Below are 22583 nucleotides of genomic sequence, written 5' to 3'. Positions count from 1 at the left end.
TAGGAGGGACGGGGTTTTGCCATGTTGGCCAGGCTGGTCTTGAACTCCTGACCTCAAGTGATACGCCTGCCTCCGCCTCCCAAAATGCTGGGATTACAGGCATGCGCCACCACACCCCACCTGGATAGTAGTTTTAGTAGAGATGGAGGTCTCACCACGTTACCCAACTGGTCTTGAACTCCTGCGCTCAAGTTATTCTCCTGTCTCAGCCTCCTAAATTGCTGGAATTACAAGTGTGAGCCATCACACATGGCCCAACACTTTTATGTGTTTAAAAAGATGCTTACTTAACTTCACTTAAAATAAAAGAAAAATTAAAATCAGTGAAATGTGCTTTTTGAGCTATGTCTCTCAGATTGGCTTAGATCAAATGGGCTATTTATGAGAGATCTACTTACATGTTTGCAGTAATGGGGAAAGATATTTGTTGCAGCATTGTTTAAAGCAGAGGTCAATAACCTTTTTCTGTAAAGGATAGACAGTAACTATTTTAGGCTTGAGAACTATACAGTCTCTTGAACTCCTGGGCTCAAGTGATCTGCCTGCCTCGGCCTCCCAAAGTGCCGGAATTACAGGTGTGAGCCACCATACCCAGACTATATGGTCTCATTGTAGCTAATCCACAATGCTGCTGCAGCTCAAAAGCAGTCATAAACAAACATAAATTGATGAGTATGCCTGTGTTCCAATAAAATCTTATTTATGAACGTTGAAACTTAAGTTTTGTATACTTTTCATGTGTCACAAAATATTATTTTTTCAAAATCATTTATAGGCTGGTTGTGGTGGCTCATGCCTATAATCCTAGCACTTTGGGAGGCTGAGGCAGGAGGATCACTTGAGGCCAGGAGTTTGAGACCAGCCTGGCCAACATGGTGGAACTGCATCTATACCAAAAATACAAAACTTAACTGGGTGTGGTGGCACCTACCTGTAGTCCCAGCTACTCAGGAGGCTGAGGCACGATAATCACTTGGACATGGGAAGTGGAGGTTGCAGTGAGCCGAGATTGTGCCACCGTACTCCAGCCTGGGCAACAGAACCAGACTGTCTCAAAACAAACAAACAAACAAACAAACAAAAAAATCCATTTATAAACATAAAAAAAATTCATAGCTTAAGGTACATAAAAAACAAGAGCTGAGCTGGATTTGGTCAGGAATCCATAGATTGCCAAACCTGGTTTAGATTAACAGAAGGCTAGAAACTATCTCAATACCCCTCACTGGAAGAATGGCTAAATGCACTATGATACATCCTTAGGACCCCTGGATAGTTCCTCCTCATTCCTCAGGTCCAGCCAAAGGAGGTGTCCCCATGAAAACATTGCTGAACACTGCCTTGCACCAGAAGCCCTTAAAATACCTGCAGTAGAGATGTGTTTATGAGCTGCCTCCACCTGCATTTTGAAAAGAAAACATGTCCATACATCCTTGTTTGGCCTGGAACTTGGGAGGATACAGAAGAGAGACAAATGACCACTTTTGGAGAAGGAAACTGGAGACTGAGGGAGTCAAGGGTGGGAGGAAAATGCTTCAAAGTGTACCCTAGTGCACTGTTTGGAATATATTAATACTATAAGCACATAGCTTTTTCAAAAAACAGTCAATCACCTGGGCACAGTGGCTCACACCTGTAATCCCAGCACTTTGGGAGGCCAAGGCGGGCAGATCACCTGAGGTCAGGAGTTAGAGACTAGCCTGGCCAACATGGCCAAATCCCATCTCTACTGAAAATACAGAAATTAGCCAGGTGTGGCAGCATGCACCTGTAGTCCCAGCTACTCGGGAGGCTGAGGCAGGGAAATTGCTTGAACCTGGGAGGTAAACGTTGCAGTGAGCCAAGATCACGCTACTGTACTCCAGCCTAGGCAACAGAGTAAGGCTCTGTCTCAAAAACAAACAAACAAACAAACAAAAAACAGTCAACTCCCCACTCCCCCAAATAAAGATGTTCCCTGACACAAAGGGATTTTTGGTGAAATAAGTTTGGTACATGCAGGGTTAAGTGATGTTCAAGTGTCTTTGCTGCATAGGCTTGGGGTGGGGTGGCCTTTAACATGCTGCTGTGTCTGATGAACCCATCTGAGGCCTGGTGCTCTCTACACTTGCTGCTAGGACCATTTTTCCAGACCATCTGATGTGGTTTGGCTCTGTGTCCCCACTCAAATCTCATGCTGAATTGTAATCCCCAGCATTGGAGGAGGGGCCTAGTGGGAGGTGATTGAATCATGGGGGTGGTGGTTGTGAACAAAATGCTGATAGTGATATGGACAATGAAGTCCAGGCTAAAGAGGTCTCAGATGGAGATGAGAAACTTTTTGGGAACTGGTGTAAAGGTTACTTTTGCTATGCTTTAGCAAAGAGACTGACAGCATTGTGCCCCTGTGCTCTAGGGATCACTTGAACTTTGAATTTGAGAGAGATGAATTAGGGTATCTGGTGGAAGAAACTTCTAAGCAGCAAAGCTTTCATGATGTGGCCTTGCTGCTTCTAAAAGCCTACACTCACCTGCATAAACAAAGAAATGACTTGAAATTGGAACTTATATTCAAAAGGGAAGCAAAGCACAAAGATGTGGACAATTTGCAGCCTGGCCATGTGGTAGAAAAGGAAAACACATTTTAATACATTTTCAGGGAAGGAATTCAAGCTGGCTGCAGAAATTTGCATAAGAGGAGCTTTACTTATTAATTACATTAAAGTATGTTAATAGCCAAGACAATGGGGAAAATGCCTCCAAGACATTGCAGATATCTTTGCAGCACCCCATCCCGTCACAGGCCTGGAGGCCTAAGAGGGAAGAATGGTTTTGCTGACTGGGCCCAGGGCCCTGCTGTCCTGCGCAACCTTGGGACACTGCTCCCTGCATCCCAGCCATGGCTAACAGGGGCCAAGCTATATCTCAGGTTAATGTTCAAAAAGGTGCAAGCAAGTCTTGGCAGCTTCCTATGGGTGCACAGAGGGCAAGAGTTGAGGCTTGGGAGCCTCCACCTAGGTTTCAGAGGATGTATGAAAACACCTGAATGTCCAGGCAGAAGTCTGCTGCAGGGGTGGAGCCCTCATGGAGAACCTCTACTAGGGCATTGTGGAGGGGAAATGTGGGGTTGGAGCCCCCACACAGAGTCCCCACTGGGGCACTGCCTAGTGGAGCTGTGAGAAGAGGGCCACTATCCTCCAGACAGCAGAATGGTAGATCCATCAACAGCTTGCACCCTGTATCTGGAAAAGCCACAGGCACTCAACACCAGACCATGAAAGCAGCCAAGGGGTCTATATCCTGCAGAGCTACAGGGGCGGAGCTGCCCAAGGCTTTGGGAGCCCACCCCTTGCATCAATGTGGTCTGAATGTGAGACATGGAGTCATAAGAGATTATTTTGGAACTTTGAGATTTAATGACTGCCCTGCTGGGTTTTGGACTTGCATGGGCCTTTATTTTGGCCAATTTCTCCCTTTTGGAATGGGAGAAATGCCATTTACCCAATGCCTATGCCCACACTGTATCTTAGAAGTAACTAACTTGCTTCTGATTTTATAGGCTCATAGGTGAAAAGGATTTGCTTTGTCTCAGATGAGAATTTGGATTGTGGACTTTTGAGTTAAAACTTAGTGAACTGTTAAGAAGGAATGATTGTGTTTTGAAGTGTGAGGACATGAGATTTGGGAGGGGCCAGGGGTGGAATGATACAGTTTGGCTCTGTGTCTCCACCCAGATCTCATGTTGAATTGTAATCCACAGTGTTGGAGAGGAAGCCTTGTGGGAGGCGACTGAATCATGGGGGTGGTTTCTAATGACTTAGGCACATCCCCCAGTGCTGTCTTGTGACAGAATTCTCATGAGATCTGGTTGTTTGAAAGTGCATAGCACCTCCCCATTTCTTCTCTCTCTTCCTTCTGCTCCGGCCATGTAAGATGTGCCTACTTCCTCTTTAACTTCCACCATGATTGTAAGTTTCCTAAGGCCTCCCGAGCCATGCTTCCTGTACAGCATGTGGAACCATGAGCTGATTAAACCACTTTTCTTTATAAATTACCCAGTCTCAGGTAGTTCTTTATAGCAATGCAAGAACAGACTAATACAGCATCCCTGAGGACTAGTATTCTGTGGATTAGATGTTGGGGATCACCACCTCCAGGAGCAAGTACAAATGCCCTCACCTTCCTGTTCTCCCACACACACACACACACACACACACACACACACACCCCCCTCCCAGCTTTTCCTGAAGTGCATTCCTCAGGCCACTGATCTGAGATTCTCCATGGTCAAACATTCTTGGGAAACACTGCTCTGTCAAAGTAAATGACAAATGATCACCAACATTTCTCCTAGACTTTAATACTTCTCTGCTTTAGCTCCCACCATTCTTTCCATCAGGACTGCTTTTGTTTTAACTCGTTTCTCTCTGCCAAAGTTCTGTGTCATCTGTCAAGGGTTGAATCTCATGCTTTTTGCACCATGATGAAGGCTTCTTGGATCCTAGCAAAGTGCTTGAGGTGCCTGATAGGTGTCCCTAGACACTCATTGAAATAAATAAATTACTGAGTGCAATAGGGGAATGACTGAAAGGAGGGAGGAGGAAGTGATAGGTGGATGGGTGAGTGGAGAATTAGATCATTGGGAGTGATTGTGACTGGGTTAATGAGTAGGGCATGCAGTAGTTTATTATTCCTGTGTCCACAATTCTACTCATTGTGGGTGGTTTAGGCAGGAGCTTGAGCTCTACAGGTTGGACTGAGGTTCCCACAGTAGCCTGTTGGTGGCTCTTGGGCAGCCCCCAGAAACAGCTGAAAGGTCCCTCTCCTCCACCTTCCCCTTGGTCTCTCATTCTTGTCTGAGCCCCACCAAGAACACTGCCAACCACTGGACAATGATCTAGGAGTGCCTTTCTGCATTGCCTGTTCTTGTCCTTTAGACCATCCCCACGGGCACTCCAGAGGAGAGGGCACCTGAGTTAGTTTGATCAGAGAATCTGGTAGGGCTGTGTGGAAACTGGGCTGTACTCACTTCCCACCCAGATTCTGCAGCTCACTGGACACCCCAACACTGCCCCTCTCAGGGACCATAAGAGAGTGGACCTCCAAAAGGACCCAAAATGGAGAGGCCTTATTGTTTTTTATTTATCTTTTGAGACAGGGTCTCACTGTCACCCAGGCTGGAGAGCAGTGGCACAATCATGGCTCACCACAACCTGAACCTCCTGGGCTCAGGTGATCCTCCTACCTCAGGCTCCCTAGTAGCTGGGACCACACGAGTGCACCACCATGTCCAGGGAATTTAAAAAAAAAATTTAATGGAGACAAGGTCTCACCATGTTGCCCAGGCTGGTTTCAAACTGCTGGCCTCAAGCAATCAGCCTGCCTCAACCTCCCAAAGTACTGGGATTACAGGTATGAGACACAGCACCTGGCCTGACCTACTTACCCTTATAAGCAATTTCCTCTGGAACCATCAGCAAATTGTCTAACCTCTTTGAACCTCATTTCCTCCTAACTCTACAATGGGTCTATCTATCTCACAGGCTAGTCATAAGTTAAAGTAGATTAAAGTGCCTGGCCTATAGGAGGTCCCTAGCAGCTGTTACTTTCCTCCTTTTCCCAGTTCTGATTCTGAGTTGCTAGACAGAGACTGTTTTTTAGTTTTCCATCAGGTGGTGTCAGGACACTGAATGTAGGATAAGTTGTGATGATGACAGGGGGCAGCTGTGGCCCAGTACATGTCAGATACAGGTGTGCAAATTTTAAAAGAAGTCTCACTGCACCCCCACCCCACCTCCGCCCGCTCCAGGGAAGGCTTTCCCGAGCCTTTCCCCTTCAAGGATTGCTTTTATCGTGCTATCTTGTAACAAGCCGGTTTTCTCATCAGTCTCCCACTCACTCCCACTCACCTCCCACAGATGTGAACTTCCCTCAGAGCAAGTGTCAGGGATGACTCAGGTCTGTGTCCTCAAGACCACTCGGGGCTTGGCACAGAGCAGGCTCACCAAATAGAATAGTGAGAAGGACGGTTCTCTGCACTTGTCACTGAAGGTCCCTTAAAGAACAGTTTTACTGGCTGGGCACAGTGGCTCATGCCTGTAATCCCAGCACTTTGGGAGGCCGAGGCGGGTGGATCACCTGGGGTCAGGAGTTTGAAACCAGCCTGGCCAACATGGCAAAACCCCGTCTCTACTAAAAGTACAAAAATCAGCTGAGCATGGTGGCGGGTGTCTGTAATCCCAGTTACTAAGGAGGCTGAGGCAGGAGAATCGCTTGAACCCAGGAGGCGGAGGTTGCAGTGAGCCGAGATTGCGCCACTGCACTCCAGCCTGGCGACAAAGCAAGACTCCAGCTCAAAAAACAAAACAAAAAAGAATAGTTTTACTTGTTGCTGAGAGGGTGCAGAGCTCTTGGCAAGAGTGAGTGGGCACTGGGAGCTGAGACAAGGAGAGGAGATGACGTGGTGAGAGACGGGGTAGACAGAGCTCAATAAGGAACAAACTACTTTGTCATTTCCCCTTGTATTCATTCATTAAACTAAATTAACAAGTATTAAGTGCCTAGTGTTTGCCAAAATCTTTACTTGTTCTGGCTTGGGGTACTGCAGTGTGTTGGTTAAGAGTGATATGGATCTGACTCTATGCATTCCGGGCAAGTTGCTCAGGATCTCTGGGCCTCAGTGATGATGATATTATGGCCATATCATCATCAACAATATGGCCATAATACCCAATGTTTCATGAGGTGCTTCTGAGACACAACTTTAAAAAGACTTGTTTTTTAGAGACAAAGTCTTGCTTTGTTGGCCAGGCTGGTCTCGAACTCCTGGCCCCAAACAATCCTCCCACCTCAGCCTCCCAAAGTGCTGGGATTACAGGCATGAGCCACCACACCCCACCAACACAACTTTATTTATGTAAACTGATAGACACTGTTCCTGCTAGATAATTGTTCCCTACTAAAAATAATAAAAATCCTCACTCAGTTCTGTGTGGCTAGAACAAGGGCTCCAGCAGGCCTTGGAGTTCAGGCCAGCAATCTAGTTCCTTCATCCAAGAGCTCAGAAAACTGGGGCCAGAGAAGACAGAGGTGGAGCAGGAAGAGATCCCTGGCCAAAGACTTATAGGGCACTCTTTTTCCATCTATGCTGTTGTTTTTCCCAGAGTTTAGTCCGCAGAGAGGGTGTGTATGCTGGTTTGCCAAGCACTCCTTTGGGGAAAGTGGTATGTGAAGCTGGGGCGCAGTTTGCACATAACACAGCAATAAAGGCGATTTCCTGGACTCACAGCTGAGGATGCACTTAAGGACTGGGCCTGCAACGTGCTGCTCTGAGCACCTCCTCTCTCTGGCTGTCCCTTCTGCTGAGTTACAGCCTGGCCCAGGAGAGTTTATTGCTTCACCCCAGAACATTCTCTTACTGGAAAGAGTTTGAGGCAATAATAATGATACAAGTGTATCTGTAAGATTTTCCACTGTTTCCCTAGTGCTATCATATTCTTGATTTCATTTGATTCCCGAAATGTGATTTTTCATTGTTTTTTGTTTTTGCTTTTTTTTTTTTACAGCTGAAGAAACTAAGTATCTTATCTGAAGTCTTGATACTGATCACCAGGTAGTTTCACCAAGTCTAGTGCTCACTGAGTACTTGAAATAAGAGCTGGCACTGAGTGCCTCCTGGATGCCAGACTCTGCTTGAAATGCTCCACCTGCAGTAGGTCCTAGTAATCCACACAGCCACTGTATGTGGAAGACAGTTATTATTCCTTTCCCAGATGAAGATGCTGAAGGACAAAAGTGAAGCAACTGACCCAAAGATACACAGCTAGAGATGGCAGAGCTGGGGTTTAAATCAAGGCAGTTAGGCTCCACAATCTATGTTCTTCACCTTGATGTCAGGGTTTCCTAACCTTAATGGGAATTTTGGGCCAGATTTTGTTTGGGGGTGTCTTTGTTGTGGGGCTGTCTGTGGGATGTTCGGCAGCATCCCTGGCCTCTACTCACTAGAAGCCAGTACTCCTTCCTTGCACCATGGTTGTGACAATCAAAAATGCCTCCAGATATTGCCGAATGTCACTGGGGGGTGGGGGTGAGGCAAAATCACCCCCAGTTGAGAACCGTTGGTCTGTGTTATGCTATTCTAAAAATAACAACATACAGTTATTCAATGGCAACCCATAATTTGACAAAATATGTTCCTGGAGACCTCTTCCCAAAATGAATCAACATTCAGACTCAAACAACCTTAACTGCTCACCTCCTATGCCCAGTCAATTTATAAACCATTTTAAAAATGCATTGATGCCTAGAGAAATCAAGTGACTTGCACAGAATAATAAAACTAGTATGTGACAGAACAGAAACTTGAACATTGGTTCCAAAGTCCACATGACTTTTTTTGGTAGTATTCATTCTGAAGTGAGATAACTGTATTTTTCAATTCTAAGACACATTTTATCCCCACAGTTTAATGGTTTTGAAATTGAGATGCAACATAAAACTAGTGTATGTTTATAGTTGAAATATTTTTTCATTTCCCTAAAAGTTATCATGTAATCAAAAGTTTGTCTCCACCAATAGCCTCTTAGAATTGAGACTCACGGGCTTGAGCTGTGAGAGTGGAGGATGCTGATGGGGTCAGATGGAAGGGAAGAGACAGAGCAGCAGCCCTCCTGTTCTGATAGGACACCTGGCCTCTGCCCTAGCTGTCCACACCAGTTCTGCGTCCTTACCTGCTGACCTATCTAGTCTTTGTGACCTAGTTCACACCACACTCCTCCAAGGAGCCTTTCCAGGACCCTTGGCGCATATCTCACCCTGTTCCAATTTCATCTAGAAGCCTTTTTTCTGTCAGAGCATTTTAGTAACAATATTGCATATAGCTGATTAAATGCTTTCTCCCTCATCATGAGATATTTTAGCATCCTTGCTTTACAGATGAGGAGACAGGCCCAAAGAGGGTTGGCAATTTGCCCATTTGTCTCAAGGTCAATGGAAGGGTGGGGAAGATAAGTAGTCTCTGGGTTCTTCACACCAATATTTCATGCTTGTTGTGGGATAGTTAACCACAATCAGCTGGTGAGCAGTCCGGTTAGCCAGACCTTTCCTTGGAGAAAGTGGCATTCCAGGATGTGAAGAGGTTTACCCATAGAGTCCACAATAAAAACTATAATATATGAGCTCAGAGAGGTAAAGTGGTTTACCCAAGGCCTCACCACTTCAAAGTGACAGCATTTAGATGGGGTCTCCCAACACCCTCCTTGTTGCTTTCTCTGGTTCCTTGCTGCTATTTTGTCCAACCCTGACCCTTTTCTCACTCTGATGCTTCCAGGTCCCAGTCACACTTGTCTCTACTTCCTCTAGCAGGAAAGGGACAACAGCCTCTTCTAGACCCATGTCTCTGTTCTTATCGATGTCACAGGGGCTGAGGCTCCTCCAGCATCTCCCACCAATGCTCTAACTCTTCAAGAGCCAGATTCAAATCCCTCCACCCACCACAGTGACATGCACAGGACCCTATGCACCAGACTCCAAATCAAAAAGCCACAGAGCTGGCCAGCCGCGGTGTTTCATGCCTGCAATCCCAGCACTTAGGGAGGCTGAGGCGGGTGGATCCCTTGAGCTCAGGAGTTCAAGACCAGCCTGGGCAACATGGCATAACCTTATCTCTACAAAAAAATACAAAAATTAGCAGGGAGTGATGGCGTGCATAGTTTGTCCTAGCAACTACAGAGGCTGGGTGGGAGGATCGTTTGAGCCCAGGAGGCGGAAGCTGCAGTGAGCCATGATCACGTCACTGCAGTCCAGTCTGGGTGACAGACTGAGACCCTGTCTCAAAAACAAAAAACAAACAAACAAGAAAGAAAGAAAGCCACAGAGGTGGAGGAAAAGAGACATAAAGTCCATCCCAGCAGTGCCGCATTCTGGCAAGCCACTTGGGGATGACACTGCCATCTTACAGGCTGTTACGAGGACTGAAATGACAAGATGTCTGTGCAAACTCTTGGTGTACCTTCGAGTGCTGTGGGATTGAGGCTGGCTGTGTGGTGCAGGGCAAAGAGCACTGCCTCTGGCTTTAGGCAGACACGGACCTCAGGCAAATGATCCTTAAATTCAGTTCTCTCATGGGAATAATACATCAGCCTCATCAACTTGTGGATCTATAGTGCCTGGCATACAGGAGGCACACAATAAATATATTCCTTCCTAAGTGTAAGCGTCATTATATGAAGCATTATATCAATCCTTTAATTCTATTATTTAAGCACATGGATAAATCTCATGCTATGGGTAGGGAATTTAACCTCAAATGAGCACTAAGATTGCTAATGATTTTAAGGCACAAGCAGCTACTTTTGCATTTAGTCATCTATCTTTCAAGGAGACTGTACGCTGGAAAAGGAATTGCAGTCCAGAAGAAGATGCCACTATGTATGGAGGGTGATTTAAAAATGCACATCTGTTCATCCATACTGTTTCAGGTTGGCTCCCCTTCTGTATTAAAAAGGCAGGAGCCGAGACACAAGCAGGTTCTAAAGAGGGCAATGAAAATTATATGGGTTGTGGTTTGAGAAGGGAAGGAAGAGAAAAAAAAATAAGGCAGAAATTATTTCACTTGGAAAGGAAGGGGTAAGACGGGTGATAAATAGGAGGGTATTATATGGCAGCAAAGGGTGGTGAGTCGCATGCCAAGGTTGTTATTGTGGCAGGGGCCTGGGGGACCAAAGGGATCATGTCTCAAGACTTGGAACGCATTGGAAGAAAGACTATACAAATCACAGATGTTATTAATTATGATTAACAGTGGCCAATGTGGGGTTTGCTTTTTGATTGTGGTTTTTTTTTTTTTTTTTTTTTGTGTGTCAGTTTCGCTCTTGTTGCACAGACTGGAGTGCAGTGGCACGATCTCGGCTCATTGCAACCTCCGCCTCTTGGGTTCAAGCGATTCTCCTGCCTCAGCCTCCTGAGTAGCTGGGATTACAGGCGCCTGCCACCATGCCTGGCTAATTTTTGTACTTTTAGTATAGAGATGAGTTTTCACCATGTTGGCCAGGCTGGTCTCAAACTCCTGACCTGAGGTGATCTGTCTGCCTCAGCCTCCCAAAGTGCTGGGATTACAGGCGTGAGCCACTGCGCCCGGTCTCTTCTCTCACTTTCTAAACATGCCCAGAAACTGTAGCCTGTACTCTGCCATATGCATCTCACCTGCGAAGGGCACTGTTTCTATGACCAGGCCAACTCCTGAGCAGGGCTTTCTAGGTTTTCATGGATTGGCCCCTAAATCCCTTTCTATCCTCACTTTGGTTGCTTTCCTCGCCTCCAGTCCTCTAGCCACTGTGAATTTCCCATTGGCTCTAGAACCCACCATTTGTTCAACAAGTATGGAGCAACTATTACATGCCAGGTCCTGTTTTACCAATTGGGAATACAACCAGTGAACAGGACAAAGTCCCAGCCCTTGTAGAACTTACATACTAGTGTGAGAAGACCAATCATTTCCAGGAAAGGTAGGCTACCTTACAAAGGGTAGTCTGAGAAAGATTCTCCATGGAGATAACATTTAAGCAAAGACCTGAATGGTACAAAAAATGAGCTAGGAGCTAACTGGGTCAACAGCTTTCAAGGCACATCAAGTGTAAAGGCCTTGAACAAGCTTCTCTCAATGAGCTTAGTGAGTAGATGAAACAAAAAGACCACCATTAATAGCTGGGCAGAGTGAAGAAGGTCTATAAGTTGGCATAGCCCAGCTCACATAGGGCCTTAAGAGTCATGGTCAGGAGCTTGGATTCTGGTCTAAGTGTGGGGGTCGGAGAAAAGGAGGTCCACGCAATCACTCTGCCTGTTGGGTGGAAAATAACCTTGTAGGGAATGATAAAGTGAGAGATGATGATGGTTTACACTAGGCAGGTTAACAGGAGAGGGGGTGAGAACTAACTGGGGGCCAGACATAGGGGTGCACTGGTTATAGGACACTTGAGCTGGGCCCTGACGAATTAGCAGCCTAAGTTTGCCAACAGGGTCAATGTCTCATCTTTGCAGCCAAAACACCTAGCATGATACCTGGCATGATGTGTGTTAAATGGAACTGGAAAAGTAGTAACAAATATACTAGAAGAAAAATGTTTTCATGAAGTAATCTTGAATTTTCTGTTTCAGAATGCTATTTAATCTTTTTCAAGGTGGCTATATGTATATATAAAATTTGAAAAATTGAAATGTCAAAGAAAGGAAGTTGTTATTCCTCATAGTCCCACCACCTGGAGACAAACTGGTATTTTGGTGTACTTTCCCCCTAGTCTTTCCATACTCATTTGTAAAAAGGTGGGTATTTCCTCTTTGAGGAGCAGCCTAGTCTACCAGAATCAGCTGGTTAGGGTCTGAATCCCACTCCACCACTGAGTGGTTTGGACAAGCCATTTACTCTCTGGTCCATCCCCAAAATGGGGATAGTAACATCTGATTATTGTGAACCTAAATGACTGTTACAAAGTACCTAAAACGATGTTTGGTACATAGTAAGTGCTCAATATATAGCAGCTGCTATTAATAAAAGGATGTCCAAATTCCACAAACCAATTATAAAAAAAGCTTTCAACATGTCTTTTAGGAAAAAAAAGGCTTTGCAAATCTACAATCTAATCACATGGATTCTTCTAAAGAAAAATAATCATACCAACAATAGGAATTTGCCAAAAAAGATGTAAGCAATACCAAATATTTTTAAAACCAAATTTTATGGTAACACAAAACAGAAATGGTGCCAAGAACCCCAGACCCTGGCCTGTTTAATAAATCTCTCTCCTATAAAGCTGACGTACTTACGGGATTAGCATTTACACTAAGTTTAAAGGGCAGACACTGCTCACCTGCCAAGAAATAATTCTTTCAGGTTTTCCATCTTGAGTTACGTCTGTGTGCTGTGACAGAGCACAGGACTGAGTGAGGACACTTCTGCTCACCCCCAGCCTCTGCCATCACCAAGCAGTGCGATCCTGAGCAAGCCGTCCTCTCCAGTCCTCTGTCAAATGAGTTGTCTACAAAGTTTCCACAACTCCTTCCAGCTCTAAAACTCACCACCATGAAGAATTTACAGTTCAACGTGTGTAATACTGGTGTGAGGAAGACGTATTACTTATGTATCAGGTACCTTAACAACCTGAAATAGCATGCTGAGTATCAGAGTTTGTTGTTGTTGTTGTTGTTGTTGGGGGTAGGTGGGGAGTGGAGGATGAATCACACATTATATGGGTATACTTCTAATACTAATATAAAAGCTACATTTTCACTGAGAAGGAAGTGAGAGACTAACCTAGTATTTGGGGTCATGAAGTTGCACAGTACACACCACTTTCAAAGGTCCAACTACTGTTAGCAAATGCCAATTTCTCAGTGGCTTCAAACATGTTTCAACTGGACCTATATTGGCAATGATGGTGGTGAATTTGGCTTAGTTTTACACACCACCATCACTCACTAACTTAATGAGGTAATATATGGGGAAACAAATATTGCTGTTTTTATAGGTTTCTGCAAAAGCTGTTGCCTACCTCTTTGACCTCCTATATTCAATGCTGTCTACTACTCTGAGCTGCAAACTGGGAGACACCTCAGAGTCACAGATAAGGATCCCCTGACCCAGATTTCAGGGATGAGGAAGCCCCCAGGGGAACTGGCATCTAGACTAAGGCCTGCGAGGGTGACAACACACCACACATGCTGCACTCTTGTTGATCCAGGGCACTGCCTCTGGTCAGTCAGGGCACTCTCCTCTGTGCTCCCCTCACACCGAGTTTACCTCTAGCTATGGTGAACAAAAGTTGTGGTGTGCTCTAGACAGTCTATCTGTTGTCTGGCACAACTATTAATAGTGCCCCCTTACATGCTCGAAAGTACTTTGGTTAGGACCATCAATTATAGGGTTACCCCACCTTTAGCCCTGATCCTGGCAGACTCCAGCTTGCTTGTTTGGCTCTCCCATGTGACTCAGCTCACTGGGGGCCTGGGGTCAATCTTATTCTCCTGTGTATCCATGGCATGGGCTCTATGTCATTCACATTTGTATCCATGACAGCCTTGTGCCTGATGCCAAACAGACTGAGCAACATAGGTGTTCGATATTCAAAATTAGAATGAGAAGCAAATACAATTAACAACAAACTAGATTTGCAAATCATTATATCATGTTGGGATTCTGGATTTACCTTTCACTAGCTGTGTGACCTTCTGATTCTTAGGTTTTCACCTGTAAAATGGGGATGACAGTACCTTCTTCATAAAGTAGAGAAGTTTAAATGAGAAACTATAGAAAAAGTGTTTTTGCACATAGCTGGCATATGCTGAGCACCGTTAGCAGCAGCTGCCGCTGTGGACGATGATGACTGCTGCTGCTACAACCCTGTTTTGGTGTGAGAAAACTGACACCTAACAAGCATCCAGTAGAAACTCAGTAAGTGTGCACTAAAGGAATGCTTGGTCTCGTGCTAGGTGCTGGCTTCACACCAGAATCTTGGGTTACGAGATGCATTAATCAAAATTACAATTTAGAAGTCGAAAGTTTTGACTCCAAGCCCAGCTTTAGTAACAATTCAAAAAACCCTCCTCATTTCCATAAGAAGCATAGAACACAGCAGCACTATCTGACTGCATCCTTAAATTGCTAATTACCAACATTTAAACTTCACCCTTGTTATAACTATACTCTTAAAATTTACTCATATAAGCATGCCAACTTGGATATTTGGGTCCATCTCTTCTCTTTTTGAACTGTCAACCTCTCAGGCTGTATGTGATTAATGTATACAGACGAAAGTAGAAAGGCCTCAAATTGAGTCAACAGTTTTCTTGATCCCTCAATTACAATATCCTCTTTAAAGTACATCCTTGTTGAACATTTGGAATGAATTAAGACTTTAAACTTCCAGATGTTTAAACTACTACTGTAAATTCAAACTCATTAAAAAGGAGATTTACTACCTCTACATAGTTTTGAAGTCTGTTGTTCACCCTGTCCAAATAATTTATGAAACTAAATACAGTGGCAGGTAGTGTATTCTATTTATATAGTATTCATGGTGAGAAATAAGGGGCATTTAAAAAAGGTCTGGAAATTAACTGCCATTTAGTCAACCTATAGATCACACTTATTGTTACTTCTAAGCTAGTAATTGTTTCCTGAAACTGATCTTGTGGATATTTTTATGCTACTCTGTACTAAAAATTACTTTACTTTTTCTGGCCACAAAAAGCTGGCTACAGAGCAGCATTTGATTATGGCAAGACAGCTGCATCCACTCGCATGAAATAAATGGACCTGGATCTAGTCCTTTGTGGTAGTGTCTTGGCAGCCAAACAAAGGTGGCAGCACTTCTACACCCAGTTTGTAAAGTCTCAGAAGTTTCAGGCTCCATTTTTTTTTCTTTGCAAGAAACCCATGTTGACTATAATGAGTGCATTTTACAGATGCTGTGCTGAAAGCTGGCAATGGATAAAACAAGAACATAAAAGGAACCTATTCCTAAAGCAAATATTCCTTTTACAAACCTTAAGAATGAAATGGCTTTCACAATCAATTTCAATATTGAAGTACTGGACTGAAGTACCTGCCTCTGACACTTACTTGCCATATAATTTGAGGCAATTAATTCATCTCTGTGAGCATGATTTCTCAACTGAAAAAAGTGGGCTAATATCTGAGTTTCTCTGAGAACCTGAATGAGATCATTCAAAGTGCCTTGTAAGCTCTAAAGTAACATATAAGTATTAATAAACACTGCAAGTACAATTTTCCTGTTTTATGACTTACTTAAAATAGCACTTAAAAAGTGGCTGCCCCTAATATCAAACAGAAATAAACCTGATCCAACTAAGTTACTGCAGAGGAACTTGTCTCAGAAGGAAGGCTCTTTCAACCCAACCAACTACTACTTACCTCGCAGGAATTATTCTAAGAATTAACTGAAAATTACATCGAATTATTAATAAAGCATTTGTTCCCACTTATTTCACAGTCACACATCCTAGATCAGGCTTCAACTGTTTAACTTTTTTTCCAAAGAAAAATGAGATATGTCAAAAGCAAAAATTCCTCTGATATGCCAAATCTTGAATGTCTTTCCTAGTACATTTGCAAACTATTTAGATATGATACAGACCTTATTTTAAAAAAAACTGTACAAGGCTTTTGTGGATACTCTGTATGTTATTTTCCTTTCCTTTAATTTCAATAAATCTGATTTACTGAAGTCTATGAAGTTTGTGTGTCTGTAGTTGTAAGTATGTACAATTTTATGTACTTATGGGCCAACTCTAGGCTGTAAGCTTGGTGAGTCAGAAAATGTACTGGGTATTGCCAGCACTTAGCCAAGAAGCCTGGCACACAGTAAGCATTCAACTTATATTTGTGGAATAAATGGTCATGACCCTACCACTTTCTAAATTATCTAATCTTGCAAAAGACAACCTGTTTCATCAGTGAGATTACCACTGATTCAACCTACCATCAAAGATCAGTTTGTTGAAAACATCTTTTAATAAATTAGGCTTTTAAGCTTCCAATAGACTCCCAAATTAGAGAACATACTTACATTATAAAAACAAATGATGGGCATCTCAAAAGCTTAACTAATGCTTATTGAATGAATATTTTTGAATACATTATTTGGCAGACTGAAAAGGGGGCCATTATTTTGTAGCTCCTCCCAACAAAAGCAGTCTATTTCCTCATCCTTCGAATCCAGACCGGCCAAGTGACTTGCTTGGACCAAAAGAATGTGGTGAAAGTGATGCTCTGAATTACTGAGTCCAGGTTTTGAAGCCACTGCCTTTGCTTTCCTGGTACTCTTGAGACCACCATTACATAGCGCAAGATAAAAGACCACATGGAGAGGCCCAGTCATCATATTCAGTCCCCAGCCACCCTCCCAGCTGAATGCAGAGCCCAGATGAGACTAGCAGAAGAACCACTCAAGCAACCCACAGAACTGTGAGAAATGGTTAAATGTTTAAGCCACTAAATTTGGGGGTAATGTTAAGCAGCAATAGGTCACTGATGATAAATTAACCCTTAAAGCACAACCTTAAGGTAGATTTTATAGTTGAGGAAACTGACGCAGGTTAAACAACCTGCCAAGGTCACACCACTCTTAAGTGCCCTAAGAACAGGATGAATATATTGAAACACCAGCTTTGTGTCTCCTTCATTTTCATCCTGCCATCATGAACTTGATCAATTCTGACAAGGACAGAGGCATCTCTTAGAGCCCTGGCTACAAGATAAACTCTTATCTTTTTGATAAGCTGCATGCATAATGTGTCTTAATTTGACACGTCTGTGGGCTTTCCTAGGACAGAGAAATGGACTGTGAGCTATCATTCTCAGCAGTCCAGCAAATACATACCACTCTGGTTTCTGAAGCTCAAGGAACACTTACTCCCAACATAAAATAATTCATTAACACCTCTGCATTCATTTTAGCCAGCAATAATAAGACAAACTGACAATTTATATCAGGGCCCACACAGTACATCAAAAACAACAAAAAAAAAAAAACAAAAAAAAAACACCTAGTTGGGTGAACCTTACATTTAATACTTTCTTAATTGTTTTTTTCTATAACCCAATTAGTAAACCACATACAAAAGACTCATCTTGAATTGTGAGGCAGTTTATCAAAAGTTTTTTAAGAGAATTTACACAAGAATGTTTTGACCCCACCAAAAATAATATGCCTAAGCTTTAAACAAAATTCACATTTTATTTAGATTGAAATAAACTATACAAAATTGATTTTCTTCACCAAAAATAACAGCAATATTTTCCATATTTTTCTAGATAAACCACAACACTTATTTTTGTAGGTTTTCCAGGTTTTGCTTATAAATCAAGATGAGGCAGTAGATAAGAGTCATGGAAAAAGACAGAAAAAAACAGACAAATCAGTTGTCAGTATCCATGGCCTCTGATTCTGTCTCAACCATGAAACAGAAGTGTTCAACATATACCTGCTAAAAAGCTTAGGAAGATGTAGGCTCCAGAAAGGAATGTAAACAGCAACAATGAGATGTGGAACAACAGCAGGCCTTTCCATTCAAACTTTGTCATTTGTTCCTTTAAGTTCGAGAAAGACAAAAGCTACACTGAAATCCTTGTTTGGCGAGCTCGCAAGCTTTTCTCCAGTAATTTCTTGTAACTGTCCAGTATAGATTTTTAGCACATTTAAAACTCCTATTAGTCAAAGATCAATTGTGGGCTTCACTATACCATTTTATAAAATGTATTCCTTCCTCCCACACCTCTTCAAAATGTATTTCTTCAAAGAATTCATAACACCCAACAAGTAGAGATCCACAGTGATAATAAATGTTATGTCTAAAATGACTTAACTAAAACAATTCCAGAGTGCCGTCAACAGAGATCACACAGAAGGAAACATGGCACTTTCAATGTTCTCTTCTGGAAGGACAGGTAGGTCTTCAAAGCATGAGAGTTCAAAAACAGGGGCCATTTAAACAGGTAGATTACCAATGGCTAATGTATTCAATGGAGTCCTATAGGCAAAGATATTTAGTGATTAAGTGGCCTACATACACCTTACGGCTTTTCTTCCAAGTATCAAATATAAGAAAGCCTGTTTTTAAAAGTCCCTTAGGTATTTTCCACAGTTTCAGAATTATCTGTGGGAAGCTCTGACTTACTTGTATAGAGTTTAATATATGTGTCCACCATTAAATCCAGGTCGTGTTTTATATCAAAATTTATGTTAAGCAAAGCCAAGTTACTCGACCTTTGGTCTGTCAAAGTGTTCCTCAAATATGCTTTAAGACGCTTTCGTCCATTTTCATATCGCTCATTCTCAACCTTCATCACAGGAAGAATACACAGGACCTTCAGCAATGCATACACATTAGGAAAAAACTTGATGTCAGGCAGGTGGAGGGCTTCATAGATGGTGGATGGAAGCTCTATATCTTTCCCCCTGTGTTTCCATTTGATTCTCCAACAATGAAGCTCGGCTGAGAGCGTATCAGGATTGGGTAAGTCACTTCTATACATGTCAGCATGGTGTTCCTCCGACGTATTGAATTTGAGTTGTCCCATGACTGAGGGTACCAGAGACAAGCATTTAAGAGCTTTGAGGTGCTGTTCTGAGAATATATCTTTAAGTTCCTGAATAATGTGCTCCACTGTTGGGACACTTAGGGTTTCTTTATAGTAACTCTCAGAGGTTAGCTGAGATTCCAAGTTACCCTGGTGAGCTCTGCGGAATTTCCCAGGGAGTTTCATTTGAATATCAAGTTTGGTTGCCAAATTTGTGGCTTCCTCAAACCAAAATTCATGATAAACTTCAATATTTTCCATCACTTCGTTGAGTGAATGCAGTACTGCAGTCAAGCTACCAGCTGCAAAGAACACATCAGAAGTTTGCCCCTGGAGATTTTTCCCAAAGGCTCTTGTAAAAGATAGGACATTTTTAAGAACAACAATAGTAACAATGAAATCAAAATCTGTTACTGCACTGCAGAGTACAAATGCTCGGCCAGCTATACAGTTATTCCATCTAACATTTGTGTCACTATTTATACCATCTAAACATAAAACAAGTGCTTGCAGGAGTTCCACTAAAATTTCAAAAGCATCATGCCTGCCTGTCCAGTGGGAATGGCAGATTTCCTTCAGTTCTTTACCCCTTTCTTTACTGTTCTGAAAAAGAACAGAAATTACGTTGTCAAGTTCTAAAAGCAGCTGTGGTGATCGATGGAAAAAAGAACAAACTTCCTCAATTGTTCCTAACGCAACAGATACTCCCATAACAGGTACTGATTTTGCCAACCACGTATTTAAGGCACAGGAAGAGCAGAGTGTGTAGATAGCCTGGGGATATTTCTCTAAAAGTCTAGAAGCAACAACTTTCATTTTGGAAGAAAATCCACTAGATACAATGTAAGCCTGGCCACGACAATACTCCATATTTAATCCCCACTTCTCAGTTATCATAGTGTGAAATTTCACAGCCAAAATTTCTGCATCAGCTTCATAAGGCAAGAAGCCTATAAATTCCTCTCTTAGGTTATGAGATTCATCAACAAACCTAACCAACACAGGTAGGTGCTCTTCCCCTGCTATGTCCACTACATCATCAGTGATAATGGAAAAGAAGTGTGAGTCTCTCACTTCCCTGAGAGTTTCTTCTCGAATACAGCTCTCACAGATCTCTAGCATCTGCCTCTGCTGTGTTTTCGAACAAAACAACGTGTTAACTGCTGTTGTCTCAAACCGCTTTCTCAGAACCTCTTCACCAGAATTTATCCTACACTCTAGCAGTGCCTGAAAGTTATCTGGAGTAAAGAGACCTTCTGGGATTTCATCAGCCTCATGTCCATCCAGAGGTATGTTTTGCTTTCCCATCAGAATCAATATTTCAAATAGAGATTTTAGGTATTCTTTGTTTTCCTTCTCTTCAAGGGTTAGAGGTAAAATGTCCTCATCTTGCCCTTCACCCTCTTCTTCACTGGGGTTCTGAGCATTGCTATTGTTGGTTTCTTTATGTTTTTGTTCCTGCTCAGAAGTTTCATCAACTGGAAAACAAAGAATTAATGTTACAAACAGGCTCAAGAAAAACCATACAAAACAAAAAATATTACACCTTTGGTTAAATATTTAAAATCCACAAACTCATTCATTCAATATTCATAGGGCATTTACTAGACTACAGACTAAGATAGAGATTAAAATAAGACACTAAGATAAGACACAATCTAGTGGGAGAGACAGTATAAACAGATATATTTTAATCCTAGATGTAAACGCTGTTATAAGATAGGAATAATTTTTTTTTTTTTTTTTTAAGAAGAAGAAGGGGGTCTCAATATGTTGCCCAGGCTGGTCTTAAACTCCTGGCTTCAAGTGATCCTCCCACTTCAGCTCCAAAGTACAAGGATTAAAGGTGTGAGATACCACATCCAGCCTAATTTTTAAAACACACTTAACAAGACATTCCACATATGTAATGAATGACAGTGCATGCCCTCAGAAAAACAAAGTGGGACAGAACTAATTACTAAACTACTGTGCTTAGTATTTTATATGCATCACATTACCCTCTCTTCAGGCAGGTGGTATCAACCCCACTTGACAAATGAGGACACTAAGTAAACTTCCCCAAGATCACAAATAGTTAGAAGAATGGAAGTAAAGTTGAAATCCAAGTGTGTCTTGCTCCAAGGTCCATGCTGATGCTGTTTTTATCAAACCATGATGCCACACATTTATATGGGAGATATGGGACAACTGTACAAACCAGTATAATATAAAAGAGATTAATGTAATTCTTAGGGCTAGTATTAGAATATCACACAGCCTAATCTCTTCATAGGGGATAGGAAAACTGAGGCCCTACAGGCTAAATGCCCTGTCCATAGTCATACAGGTCACTGGTGTCTGCAGGAAAATAATCCAAATCTGAGGAGTCACAGTTAAAACCTAGTTCTTAGAACATAAGACTATGGCCGGGTGCGGTGGCTCACGCCTGTAATCCCAGCACTTTGGGAGGTTGAGGTGGATGGATCATGAGGTCAGGAGTTTGAGACCAGCCTGGCCAAGATGGTGAAACCCTGTCTCTACTAAAAATACAAAAATCAGCTGGGCGTGGTAGCATGTGCCTGTAGTTCCCGCTACTCGGGAGGCTAAGGCAGAAGAATCGTCTGAACCCGGGAGGCAGAGGTTGTAGTGAGCCGAGATCGTGCCACTGCACTCCAGCCTGGGCAACAGAGTGAGATTCCATCTCAAAAAGAAAAAAGACTGTGGAGGGTGGCAGGGAGAAACAAAAATTCAGAAGTTGCATTTGATGACAAGGATAAATAAGAGGGACATGAACAAGGAGGGCTTTCAGTTGGTGAGAATTATTCCAGCAAAAGCACTAAGGTAGAAGGGGGAAGCAGGCTGTCCAAGCACAAAGGGAAATCTAGTCTGACTGGAGCCTGTGTGAGCCATACTTCAGAGCTTAATAAGGGTTCAGCAAAATGCAGGGAGCATCCTTCCCTCATCCCTCCTCAAATCAGATGACACTGCTATTCATCATACGTGACACAGCAGTGGTTCTATTCTAGGGAAGCTTCCCAAGCCAGAAAGCAAGAGGTTTTCCTGGACGCCTGCCTGTCTGGCTCTCTCCCTCTCTCCTCCATTGTTTCTCTACTTCCAATTAACTAGTACTAATTCCCTTGCTTTTATTTTTTTTCAAAAAGAAGTTCATTAAAGAGCAAAGAGTACAAAGTGAAAAGTCAAGTCCCTCTTCTTTTGGGCATCTTTCCTAGGTGTCATAGGTATACAAATTTCTTAAGTTCCCTGAATCTATTCTCTTTACTCTCTCTACCATTGCCTTAATTCAAGGCCTTTCAACTTTTATTTGGTCAGCTGACAGTCCAACTGGCCTCCCTGCCTCCAGTGTTACCTTTTGTAATCCAACAGAGTACTCTATGTACCATGGAAATCAGGTCCCTCTTATCACCTACTTACAAACCCCTAAGTGGTTTCCTATTGCTAACAGCCCACAAGTCTGCAAGTTCTGGCCTTTGGGGTCCTCTCCAGGCTCATTTTCTAACCATAATGGGTT

At 42.8% G+C, this 22583-nt stretch overlaps 1 protein-coding gene across 2 annotated transcripts in view; it reads right to left on the bottom strand.

Annotated features, from left to right (window-relative positions):
• Positions 1 to 17542: 17542 nt before the first annotated feature.
• The window catches only part of THAP12 (THAP domain containing 12), a 31873-nt gene continuing 26832 nt past the window's right edge, over positions 17543 to 22583 (bottom strand). For both annotated transcript variants that reach the window (XR_004177431.1, XM_003910439.3), the window contains one exon: positions 17543 to 20550. Coding sequence is in view for 1 of the 2 variants with exons in the window: in XM_003910439.3 (XP_003910488.2) it covers positions 18620 to 20550 (1931 nt within the window). In the remaining variant the exon portion in view is untranslated. The remainder of the gene's footprint in view (positions 20551 to 22583) is intronic.

This window comes from Papio anubis, chromosome 12, assembly GCF_008728515.1.
Source record: "Papio anubis isolate 15944 chromosome 12, Panubis1.0, whole genome shotgun sequence".
Taxonomy (NCBI): Eukaryota; Metazoa; Chordata; class Mammalia; order Primates; family Cercopithecidae; genus Papio; species Papio anubis.
This window is presented reverse-complemented; position numbering and strand designations above follow the sequence as displayed.